Source organism: Pangasianodon hypophthalmus, chromosome 9 (assembly GCF_027358585.1).
Source record: "Pangasianodon hypophthalmus isolate fPanHyp1 chromosome 9, fPanHyp1.pri, whole genome shotgun sequence".
Taxonomy (NCBI): Eukaryota; Metazoa; Chordata; class Actinopteri; order Siluriformes; family Pangasiidae; genus Pangasianodon; species Pangasianodon hypophthalmus.
In genome coordinates, this window is record NC_069718.1 from 3,140,772 (window position 1) to 3,153,603 (window position 12,832).

The 12,832-nt window shown below is 42.3% G+C and overlaps 1 protein-coding gene and 1 long non-coding RNA gene across 2 annotated transcripts; one reads left to right on the forward strand and one right to left on the reverse strand.

Moving 5' to 3' along the window:
• Positions 1 to 5,600: 5,600 nt before the first annotated feature.
• On the reverse strand, positions 5,601 to 7,799 carry LOC128318868 (uncharacterized protein K02A2.6-like). The gene has a single exon (XM_053236944.1). It carries the CDS (start codon positions 7,797 to 7,799, stop codon positions 5,601 to 5,603), a length of 2,199 nt encoding a protein of 732 aa, XP_053092919.1.
• A 1,832-nt stretch (positions 7,800 to 9,631) lies between these two features.
• Positions 9,632 to 10,809, forward strand: LOC128318814 (uncharacterized). The gene is made up of 2 exons (XR_008302257.1): positions 9,632 to 10,004; positions 10,193 to 10,809. It is a non-coding gene; the product is annotated as an uncharacterized LOC128318814 (long non-coding RNA).
• The last annotated feature ends 2,023 nt before the right edge of the window (positions 10,810 to 12,832 follow it).

Consider the following 12,832-nt stretch of genomic DNA (forward strand, 5'->3'; position numbering starts at 1 on the left):
CCATCCTCATCTGCCCCATCCACAACCGCGGAGGGTTCTGCAGTACAGACTACTGCCATCAAAGAAACAACAGCCTCTTTCACCTCTTCTGTGGCCGAGACCTGCGCATTTCTATCATAAGCTTTTAACATGTTGATATGGCATACACGAGACTGGCGCTTCCTGTCAGGAGTACGTATAGCATAATTGGTCTCACTGATTTTCCTTATGACTTCATAGGGCCCAGCAAAACGTGCCGACAGAGCTGAACCAGGGACAGGCAGTAAAACCAGAACTTTGTCACCAGGTTTAAATGAGCGAGAAACTGCTTTCTCATCAAAAAGGCGCTTCATGCCTTTCTGTGCAGCAGCGAGAGACTCTTTAGCAAGAGAACAGGCGGTATGTAGTCGTTCTCGGAACTTGCACACATAATCCAGAATGTTAGTTTTACGATCTGTCTCGTTTGTCATCATGTTCTCTTTCAGAACCTTTAACGGCCCTCTAACCGTGTGACCGAACACGAGTTCCGCGGGACTAAAACCGAGACTTTCCTTTACCGTCTCTCGGGCAGCAAATAAAACTAAGGGAAGTCCCTCGTCCCAATCTTTGTTTGTGTCACAACAGTATTTCCGGAGCATAGATTTAAGTGTCTGGTGAAACCTTTCCAACGCGCCCTGGCTTTCGGGGTGATATGCGCTGGCAACTCGGTGAGTAATATCAAGGGTTTTCAACACTTGTGTAAAGATTTTGGAGAGAAAATTTGTACCCTGATCAGTCTGTATAATTTTCGGTAATCCAAACGTAGAAAAGAATTTTATTAGTGCTCTAACGATGACAGGTGCAGTAATCTTCCGCAGGGGAACTGCCTCAGGAAATCGGGTGGCAACACACATCATTGTGAGAAGGAATTGGTTTCCCGACTTTGTTTTAGGCAGTGGGCCCACACAGTCCACGATAATGTGCTCAAAGGGCTCACCGATAACGGGGACGGGAGAGAGGGGAGCAGGTGGGATCACCTGATTTGGCTCTCCTACGCCTCAGGCACCAGCTCATAAGCACGAAGAATAGCAGCTTTTACACAATCGTAGTTTAAGCTATCTTCTACGGAGAGTGTAGAACAGACCTCCTGAGCTTTACCCATCAGTCGACACTGAGACCAAACATCTTTCGGCCAACGGAGGGGAAAGCGCAATGCGCTCAAATGCACTGAAATAAGAGTCCACCTCCGTTTCTCTAAACTGAGGCACTAAAGCAATATGTTTGCTCGCGTCAAAGGTTGGTGAGGACGAATTGACACCCGGGGAAACTTTAGAGATTGGTGCGGGACTCGGTTGTGCAGCCGAGCTGGCAGCAGCCTTCAGCGATTCCAGCTCGAGCTGTCGCAACTTTATCTGCGTATCGGCCTATTTCCAATTTGCGTATTTTCAAACGCAAATCTAATTCAGCCTGCCGTGCTTGGGCTTTCTCGTGTGCATCCATCTGTAAGCGGGCCAGGCGGACCTTCAGTCGCGCCTCTTCACGGGACCCAACAGACGCGGGAGAGAACGGTTCAAAGGGTGACAAGCCGACTTTAGCGTTGGACTCCTCCTCGGCCTCAGCTGCAGCCAAATCCCCCCCCCTCGTTCAGCACATTCCAAGGCGGCAGGAGGCTGGGCCTCGGCACCAACAGAGTGCGTCTCCCCATCGGTCTCCTCATCAGCCGTAGCAGACAACGCAAGCACATTTAACTGAACTAAATGTTGCAATACTGTATGCTTGATTTCTTTTTTAAGGGCTTGCTTAGTAACGGGGATTTTATAATGTGCCGCTATTGCAAACAAATCATCCTTCCTGCACTTGTCAAGCTGCTCTGTGGTGGGATTTTTAATTGTCTCTAAATCAAACAAAGCCATTTAAAAAAAAATAAATAAAAATTTCCAAGTCCACACATGTAACACAATCCACCACATTACCGCCACTACCACTAACCGGTGTTGCGCAACACTACGACCAATACTGCTCCAGGCCGAACAGCAACGTCAGTGACACCAACACACACAAATATTATTAATAATCACGGGAAATAGGTTTTTATGATCCCGGACGAGCCCCCAAATAAATGTTACAACCCCAATTAGTCTAGGGGTATGTGGGGAATAACACTTATTTGATTATTAAAAATATGAGTGGTGTGTGGGTAATCAAAGACCAGTAACCAGTAGTACAAGACAATCCAAGTGATTTATTTGTCTATATCAAAGTGGTAAAGTGTGTAGTGCCGGGTGAGAGTGGTAATATTTACAAACTATTTACAATAACACTTAACAGGACACCAAAGGGGAAAAAGGGACGCAAGCGGCACCAAAGCAAAGAAATGAACAAAACAAAACAAGTCTACCTATTTTAGCCCTCTAACCTATGTTGTGTTTGTGCGTGATAAAAACTCAATAAAGAGTCTAAACATGGACGGGCATTTCTTCTTATTTTTCTTTACTGAACTGTCTGCAGTAATGAAGCCGGAGACTTACGAGAAAAAAGGATGGCCAACAAAACACTAACTCAGTATCAATACAAAGAGTGGCCAACTAATATATATTCCTGAGTTCTATCCAATTCACTACATTTCCTCCCCTCTAAATAAGGAAGTCTCACACAAACAATTTCCTTACAAATAAACATGGCAACTTTTTTTTTTTTCCTCTTTTACAAAAATAAATGTAAGAATCAAATAACTATTGTTTCATTTAAATCTTTCTCTCTTTTTTTTCAGTTCTTATAAATTCAGACGGTTTGGAGGTTTCCGTACACGGGTAGAGTAACGTCTCTCTTCGCAGATAGGAACAGGTGACTGTGGCGCTTTACAGGGAGTTACTGTGCCATCTGATGGTAGGGCCGTTTCACTTTCAGTGGTAGCAGGGACAGTAGGTGTAGATGGAACATTCACTGGAACACTTTCCAGAGGAACATTTGAGCTTCTCAGCTGATCAATATGCCATCTCCAGAGGATGTCGGGAGCAACCTCCACTGTATACGAGAGCGGACCTGTTCTTTCTTTGACTCTTGCAGGCATCCACTTGTGATCTCCTCTGTAATCCCTAGCAAGCACATTATCCCCCACTTCCAACTCGTGTGTTTTTCCTCCTCCTTGCGATTGTTTCAATTGTTTGTCCTGTATGGTTCTTTTCAGATTTGGTTTCAACAAATCCAGCCTAGAGCGTAAGGGTCTTCCCAGGAACAACATGGCAGGGGTTCGATTTGTGGTAGCATGGGCTGCGTTTCGATACGCAAACAGGAAATTTTGCAATTTTTGATTTAGTGTCATTTTTTCATTTGTCATGGCGCGCAGAGCATTCTTTAAGCTTTGCACAAATCTCTCAGCTAAGCCATTTGTAGCAGGGTGGTATGGCGCTGAGGTCAAATGCTTGATCCCGTTGTTCTTGAGGAAGATTTGAAACTCTGCAGATACAAACTGGGGCCCGTTGTCGCTCACTAGCTGTTCAGGTACACCAGTCCTTGCAAAGAGTTCTCTCAGTACTGTCACCATTTGAGAAGCAGTTGTGGAGGTCATACTGAACACTTCAGGCCACTTCGAACATGCATCAACAACAACGAGAAATGTAGTGCCTGTAGGATCTGAAGTGAACAGGCAAGGAAAGCAAAGAAGCCATAAAGCTAGGAATCCTGCTTCCAGACTTTGCAGACCCAAGTTAATTACCACTTGTTTACTGATTGCTGGATTTCAACTGCCCTGTCAACAATCACCACTGATAGGACATCCCTGACCAGAGGACGAACCCTCTTAGCCAAGAGGAACCTCTGTCAAACTTGTTGATCTAGATCACTGGCCAAGACCAGATGGCTCACCCAACATGATGCTAAAACTGATAACTACAGAAAAGGGGGGGGGGGGGGGGGGGAACTCACCCAAGGACCCTCATGGAATGAGACCTTTGTTCTCCCCAGGAACACAAAGTTTACCACCCTTCACACATTCCACAGAACCCAGCTTTAACAGACTGCATAAGGCTACTTTACATCTCCTACAAGGACAATGACTTTTAAGATGATGCACCATAGTTTGGAAACTTGTTGCCTCTTTTAATGTCATTCCGTATGTGTGTCATGCTTATAGCCACCAGGTCATTATAATGCTTTTTGATCGTTTAACAGGGACCATAGTGTTCGTGTGTGTATCAATAACAGCAGGTATGTCATGTTTGGTATGTGTGTGATCACTATTGAATTTCCTAAGGGTTGGTATAATGTAAAGTTGAGTACGATGTATTACATGCATGTTACCAAATTCCTTAACAAAGTTCTAAATTAACCTTATGCAAAGTTTGCAAAGCACATAACTCAGAGACCAGAGTGTTAATTAGTGTCAGAGGAGGAGAATACAGTTTACACCCTGCCCCAAGATCCTGCTGATTGGAGCAAACACTTTGGGGTCAGCCCAACTGGAAAGGGTTAAAACCCCCTGACACAAAGGAAACTCTGAGTCTCATCCTATCCATCCTTGAGAGAGTCCAAAACATCTTTGGAGTCTCATCCACAACACCTCTGCAAGAGTCTCATCCTATCCATCCTTGAGAGAGTCCAAAACATCTTTGGAGTCTCATCCACAACACCTCTGCAAGAGTCTCATCCTATCCATCTTTGAGAGAATCCAACACATCTTTGGAGTCTCATCCACTACATCTCTGCAAGAGTCTCCATCCACATCTGAAGGAAGTCTCATCAACCAAGAGCTTTAGACGTTCATCACGAGGAGATCAGGCTTGCTCCGAGACTCCGCATCCAGACTGGTTCTTGCAAAGCCTCCAACTGTCGCCTTCGCACCGCTGTGAACCATTCTTCAAAGTTTTGCAACCCGCCTATGAGACTCCGCCGGGTTCGCGCCTCACTCGCCTTCCTCATTGGTCTTTCGAGACGCTACATAAGGCCAACCAGACCGCCGACCAATCAACATCGCCGGAAACCCCTTCCAAACAACAACGCAACGAGGGAATCCCTGGCAACACAAACGCAAGTATAGTACCTCCAGATTCTCGCTGAACTGGTGCATTTAATACAAGTTTAAAGCCCTTCTAAACGAAGCGAATGTTAAATCAAACTCATAAGTTGATGGTTCATTCAGGTCATGGTCTGAGAAACTGCTAGTAACTTGGAATTTCATTCACTCTCTCTTCAAAGCCATTTTCACCCCTGTTTGTGTGTGTGTGTGTGTGTGTGTGTGTGTTTGTGTTAGATTAGTTTCTGTGTTGTTAGAATAGTAATAAAGTCTCGTCTGATTTTATAAAGGCCAGTGTCTTGTGTCTCTGTGCTTCAAATTTATTGCCTTAAACTGCTGATCTTGTTACTGTGCTCTTAATATAGTGTTTCACTATATTTAGGATATTATTGCCGGTGGCCACGGAGGTAATATCCCATATACAATTAATAAATACACTCATTTCAACTCATCGCTGGACGAATAGTTGATCAGCTATTAAAATATTAAGTTTACAAATTTCTCCTTTTGAGCTGATCTGCTATTCTCCTACATATTTTGGTGGAGAATACAACAGCTTAACCTAAACAGCTAATTTCCTTACATATTGGTGGAGAATACATCAGCTTAATTTAATTGAGCTAAATTTTCTCTACATGCCCATGAAGGGTCCCGCAAAATCAACATGTATCCTTTGCCACGGCAAAGCGGGCCATTCCCAAGGGTGTAATGGGGCTGCTTTTGGCATCTTTTGAACATGCTGACATCCTGAGCAATGCATGGCAAGCTGCTCGATCTGCTGATCTATTCCTGGCCACCATACAAAGCTTCTTGCAAGTGACTTCATCTTGACTACTCCTAAGTGTCCGACATGAAGCTCCTCCAAGACTCGATTTCGCAACTTAGCAGGTATGACGACTCTTAAACCCCATATGATGCAACCTCCATCCAAAGCCAGTTCGTCGCGGCGCTGATAGTACTGTGCGAACCGGCTCTTTGCTTCTGCGTTCCAGCCATTTTGTGTAGCTGCGTATACCTGAGACAATGTGGGATCCCTCCTGGTTTCTCTCTGAACCATTTCAGCCGTAACAGGGGAGCCCTCCAATTGCGCAAGTGTAAAAACATCCAAAGATATGCTTTCTTTCACTGGCTCTGTGCTAGTAAGGTCTAATGGCAGGCGTGAAAGTCCATCTGCATTTGCATGTCTATGCGTTCTTTTGAATTCAATCCGGTATCTGTGTCCTCCTAGGAACAAAGCCCACCTCTGCATCCGTGCTGCAGCTGTCAGTGGAACTCCCTTCTGTGGACTGAATATTGAAACCAGAGGCTGATGGTCAGTGACCAAGGTAAACTCGTTCCCATACAGATACTGATTGAATCGTTTAACCCTCCAGACCAAGCTCAGCGCCTCCCTATCAATCTGAGCATAGTTCTTCTCCGCAGCGCTGAGAGAACGTGAAGCGAAGGCTATAGGTCGTTCGGTCCCATCACTCATCACATGGGACAACACTGCACCGATGCCATACGGTGAGGCGTCACATGCCACTTTCAATGGTTTATGGGGGTCAAAATGAGTCAATACTGTGTCTGACATCACCAGTCGCTTTGCTTCCCGAAAAGCTTCCATACACTGCTTTGTCCACATCCATTTCTTTCCTGCTTGCAACAGGGCATTAAGGGGATGGAGAACAGTGGCTAGATTTGGCAAAAACCTGTTGTAGTAATTGACAAATCCCAGGAATGACCTCAACTGTGAGACATCTTTGGGTGGTGGAGCCTCTGCTATGGCTCTCAACTTGTCAGGACACTTATGTAGGCCATTTGCATCGATTTGATGTCCACAGTATGTGATGCTGCTCTTAAAGAACTCACATTTGTCACGTCTTGCTCGTAGCCCAAAATCTTCCAGTCTCCTTAACACACGTGCCAAGTTCTCCAAATGTCTACTGTCATTTTCACCTGTAACGATGATGTCGTCGAGGTAACATTGAGTACCAGGGCAGCCTTGAAGCACTTGATCCATAGCCCTCTGCCATAAAGCGGGCGCTGAGGCAATGCCAAAAACCAGCCTGTTATAGCGATACAATCCCTTATGGGTGTTAATAGTCAGAAGCACTTTTGAGTCTTCCTCCATTTCCATCTGTAAATATGCTTCCGCCAGGTCGATTTTGCTGAAGTGTCTACCACCAGAAAGTGTGGCAAAGATATCCTCTATTCTTGGTAGTGGATATTGTTCTACATGCAGTTCAGGGTTGACAGACACCTTGAAATCTCCACAAAGTCTTACACTTCCGTCCTTCTTGGATACAGGAACAACTGGAGTTGCCCAGGGACTCCAGTCAACCTTGGATAGTATTCCTTCAGCTTCCAATCGATCCAGCTCAATTTCGACTTTCTGGTGAATAGCATAAGGAACAGGACGTGCTTTATGAAACTTGGGAACTGCGTCCTCCTTCAGTGTTATTTTTCCCTTGATATGCTTTAAGGTTCCCATGCCTGGTTGAAACACTGTTACAGCACCATCCAGCACTCTTTCCAGTTTCTTTTGAGTATTCCATGCATCAGGAACTGTGACTTGCAGACTTTTAATGGATTCCCAGTCCAACCTTAACTTTCGCAACCAGTCACGTCCCCAAAGTGCTGGCCCCTCTGTCTGTACTATGTACAGATCCAATTCACTCCGCTGATCATTGTACTCAACAGTAACAGGCATTACCCCAATGGGAAGTATAGGCTCACCGGTGTATGTTTTTAGTTTAACAGGTGATGGCTTTAGCTTAACATTGTCAAAATGTCTCTCAAACTCATTCTGTGACATCACGGATACAGCGGAGCCTGTGTCCAACTCCATTCGGATGATTTTTCCATTAATTTGTGGCATCAGCCAAATTGCTTGCTTCAAGTCACTTTTCAGACTGTAAATTTCCAAGTTTGCCAGCACAGTATCACTTTCTTCATCTGAATTCTGAGCGATAACATGCACATTCCTGCTTTTCTTTTTCTGAGCCTTGTACTGTCTGTCTTTCTCACTGTTTGGTACATCAGATCGACATGCTCTTTGTATATGTCCAATTTTGTTGCATTTCCTGCAGGTTTCTGTTTTAAATCTGCACTGGTTTGCTTTGTAATAATGTAATGTAATAATCGGTAACACAGTTCACTTCTTTGCATTATTTTCTTTGCTTTACTCACTGCAAACATTTTGTTCACCGACATTTTTACTCCTGACCGCAACTCCACCGCGTCTCTGGCAGCTGTTTCCATGGCTACGGCAATTTCAACTGCACGTTTGAAAGTGAGATCAGCCTCCGTGAGCAATCTCTTCTGAATACTCTCTTGTAAAATGCCACAGACTAGACGATCTCTCAGCGCATCATTCAGTCCATCCCCAAACTGACAGTGTTCAGATAACTTTTTCAGCTCAGCTACGTACGCTGCGATTGACTCTCCTTCGTTCTGATTTCGCTTGTGAAATCTGAATCGTTCTGCTATGAGATGGTCTTGCATCGTTTTTACAATGTTGTCGAAGCTGACATCAGCAGGCTTTGCAGGTGCAGTGAGGCTTCTCAGCAATGCATATGCTTTTACTCCAATTGCACTCAACAACACAGACACACGCTTTTCATTTCCAATATCGTTGGCTTTGAAATACTGCTCCATTCGTTCACAATACATTGTCCAATCATCCGTCCCACTGTCAAAAGCGTCAAGTTTTCCAATATAACCAGCCATCTTTGCACAGTTGCACTGTCCTCCTCCTGTTCAAGGCTGCTTGTCTTCCTACTTTTCCCAGAAAAAAAAACGCCCAGTCCGAAAAAAAAAACTAGGAAAAGCGCTTCGGCGTCTTTATCATGTCCGTGTAAACCTCGTAGCCAATTGTTGTGTTTGTGCGTGATAAAAACTCAATAAAGAGTCTAAACACGGGCGGGCATTTCTTCTTATTTTTCTTTACTGAACTGTCTGCAGTAATGAAGCCGGAGACTTACGAGAAAAAAAGGATGGCCAACAAAACACTAACTCAGTATCAATACAAAGAGTGGCCAACTAATATATATTCCTGAGTTCTATCCAATACACTACAACCTAAACTACAACAAAAGATAGAAAATAAATCTTCAGCGTCCAGGACGCTCTAACTACCTACTCTAACTAGCCAAACCAAAAGTACAGAGGGTGGTGCTCGCTCCTAACCTAGTGTGTCTAATACAAACGGACCTCCTGCGTGCTGCACCATGTATGTCACGTGACGTACTTACCTGCCCACTTTTCCCCAACACTAACAGAGTCACAACTAGGGTAACAAACAAATTAACCATACAAACAAGTGACTAGAACAAAGCGGGGAAACATGGAACAACTGACATACAAGGACAAACAGTAAGGCAGCGTAACTTTACACAGAACAAACAGAGATACAACAGGGTTTTAGTTTTACGCAACCAGGACAACAACGTCTTCTCCATGAATGAATGGCAGAGGGTTTTAAATAGGCGGGGTCAGAGGTTGATTGGATGTCACGGCCGATGACATCAGCGGGGTTAATTGAGACAGACAGGAACGTTATCCAATCAGGCGACCGCTGCAGAGAGAGAGAGAGAGAGAGAGAGAGAGAGAGAAGGGGGAGAGAACAAAACAAAAAACACGCGGACATACCCCAGAACGTAACATATGTTAATATTTTTTCTTTAGTCTACATAACTGATTCTGTCGGTAATCATTACAGCCTTATCACTGATCATGACTGACACCAGAAGTTTAAAGGCCTGTTTAATGGCATCATCAGTGTTTCTCAGTTCAGGTTGAGAATCGCTACTCAACATACTTTAGACTTTTTACCCAATACAGCTGTGCAGCTAATAAAATATCAAATTAAATTTGACCTTTGTGATGTGTATGGTCTGTTTATTTTAGTTATAGAGTCATATTAGCTTGCTAACTTAGTCACGGCTAATGGACTCAGTATCCACAGACTCTGTACGTGTTTGTAATTGTGTTTTTATGTTTTCTTCCTGCATTCCACTGCACAAAGAATCACCCACACAGCCAGCTGCCACAGGTAAGCAAATATTAAACATCAGAAAAACAGTTTTTTGTTGTGCTATGGTTTAGAAATCCTGCACAACTCTATTTATCTCTCAAGTAAACTTTTAGCAGATAGTGACTTTACTGAGCTTCTGAAACTTGAGAAGTGGGCTTAATGAAAAACATGTTTATTTATAACCATGAATCTGTGTCTCCTTCCAGATGATGGAGGAATGAACTCTTCTCCCACTCTGATGATGGTCGTATCCCTCCTCTTATTAGCCAGTCATTTCAGCACAATAACATGACAGGCATACTTTATGTTGATTTTTTCCTTCATTCTTCTTATTAGGCAAAATAGTCGGTCAGATTTTGTGAACATTTCAGCTCGAGGTATGAGAGTGTACTGTTACCAGTTGCTGGTGTTTCTTTTACACTGGGTAACGATTTGGCAGGGAGTAAAGTACTTTCCCTTCCTGAAGTGACCCGTTCACTACAAGTGAAGGTGTCCTTACCCAGCAGTATCCCTAGTGTTCCCTACTTGTTCTTCATGTGAACAGCTTGAACTTGAACTAGGTGTGCGGTTACGCCTGATGGGAAGCTCTGGTACGTTATGTTAGGTGATGACTGTTGACTTCATCTGTCACTGCTCATTACTATATACTAAAATTCTTGCATGTTTGTACATTTCTACCTTTTTATTTCATATTTTTCATGATTGTATTTTTGTCTGTACTTTATTCCTTTGTATGTTGCGGCCAGTCCTTCGGTGCTTGGCCCCCTAATAACAATAATACATTCTCTTAAAAGATGTTTTAGTAAATGTATTTTTATTTGGATTAATGCTTTGTAGTGTCTCTTTAAACTCACCATTTTTAAATGTAAAGGATTATAAAAACATTTAGCCTGTACACTCATAAACACTGAACTGTTGTGTGTTTAATGTGAAACTTTGCGTGTTGAGTTGAGTCTGGGCTCATCTTCTTTGTCTGTATGTAGTATGTTTTATTAATAAGGTGTACACTGAATTTGCTCTTTTAATATCACTGTCTTGCACATTAAGCCTGGGTAAGTTTTAGTTTAAGTCCCTTTGGTTGTGTAGGAGCTCGTGGACGCTCTAGCTGCTAAGTGTCTAAAAGCCGCACTCATAAAATCTCCCTTAAAAAAGCAGCTGTTTATCCGCAGTCTTCAGCTCATCACAGTCAGCTGAGTGGCCTGTATAATAACATAATGACGAACATAGAGATATTAACGAGGTGTCTCTGGAAAAGCAACATAATTTTGTGGGTAAATGGACAAAAATTGAGACTATCCCTGAAAAACCAGGCGGATAACAACCCAAGCAATGTCCCAGTCCAGCCCTGGTGAATTTAAAAGCATACTTACTCCCATAGCAGCTCTGGAACATTCCCCTTGTACTGGAAGCTGAAAGACAGAACCTAGTGATGGGTTTGCTTTCAAAACACTGCTTCCTGAAGCTTCGAAGCCTTTATGAGGCAGTATATATATATTTTTTTATACACATATAAAAGAGTGCAGATCTACAGCTTTGAAAAATCCCTTACATTATAAGTACTTATAATATAATCACTTACAGAATAAGTACATATAAGCTCTATATGTTCAACAACAAAACAGTTTCAGTTGAAGTAACTCTAAATTGTTGAAAAACTTCCCAGTGGATTTCCTTATAAAACTGTACAACAGGCAAAGGGGCAAAACTATGGAGCCTGATAGCTAATAAAAGTATTTGAATTTCATAGATTTTAGTTATATACATTTCAAATATTAATCAAATATTTAAATTAAATTAAATATTTTTCTGTGGTGTATTTGATAAATGTACATTTTGTCAGTGGTTTTTTTCTGTGTTTTAAATGAACCAAATATTGACTCTTTTGAGTTTATTACTAGTTGATTTTTTATTTTTAAAAGCAGTTTAATATTTCTATACAGTATCTATACAGCACTGTCAGAGACCACCATTTTGTTTTCAATCAAATCGCCAATATCACTTGGTACTTATTTATGCAGGACAATAATAAAGTAATAATAAAATATATATGTATATAATAACTTTACAAATAAAATTTTTACAGATTTCATATTTCTTCTGTTGAAGACCTTTGTGTGATTTATGAACAATAAGAATAATGAACAGCAATCAGGGGAAAATGCATTTAACAGAAAATCACACAGGTCTTCAACAGTAAAAACAGTGCATTTCCACAGAGTTCCCTGAAAACATGCAGGTGTGTGGACTGGCTACTCTAAACTGCCCCTTGGTGTGAATGAGGATGTGAATGTGCTTCTATGAGGCCTTGTGAGGGACTGACATTCAGTTTAGGGTGTTTTCCTGCCTTGTGCTCAGTTTTCCTGGGAAAGACTCTGGATCCACTGCGACCCTGACCAGGAAAAAATGTTCACTGAAGATGATGATGAATTTAAAAGAGTCTAACAGTGATATTAGTGATGTAATTTAAGTTATGTACTTTAAGTGATGTACTTGATTCATGGAAATATAAAGTCAGTATACATTCTCTTTTGAAGTAAGAATATAAAAGGAGGAGTGTAAAGCTGGTGTGAGTAACATCCCTGTTGATATTTTAAAAATATGGTCACATGTTGATTGAGCTCGCACATTATTCCTTATAAATTGTTCAGCAAAGTGCCTTTATTAGCAAAAGTGATTATATACAGCATCAGTAACAATAACACTTACAGTCATGGATATCACTTACAGTCATTGCAGTTTAACAGCAAACCCTGAGAATAATACTTCAACTGTGATGTAGGAAAACTTCTAACAGGTTAGCTTGTGTAATGAAGTTAATGAAATTAAGCGTCTATGTAGCTGTCGGA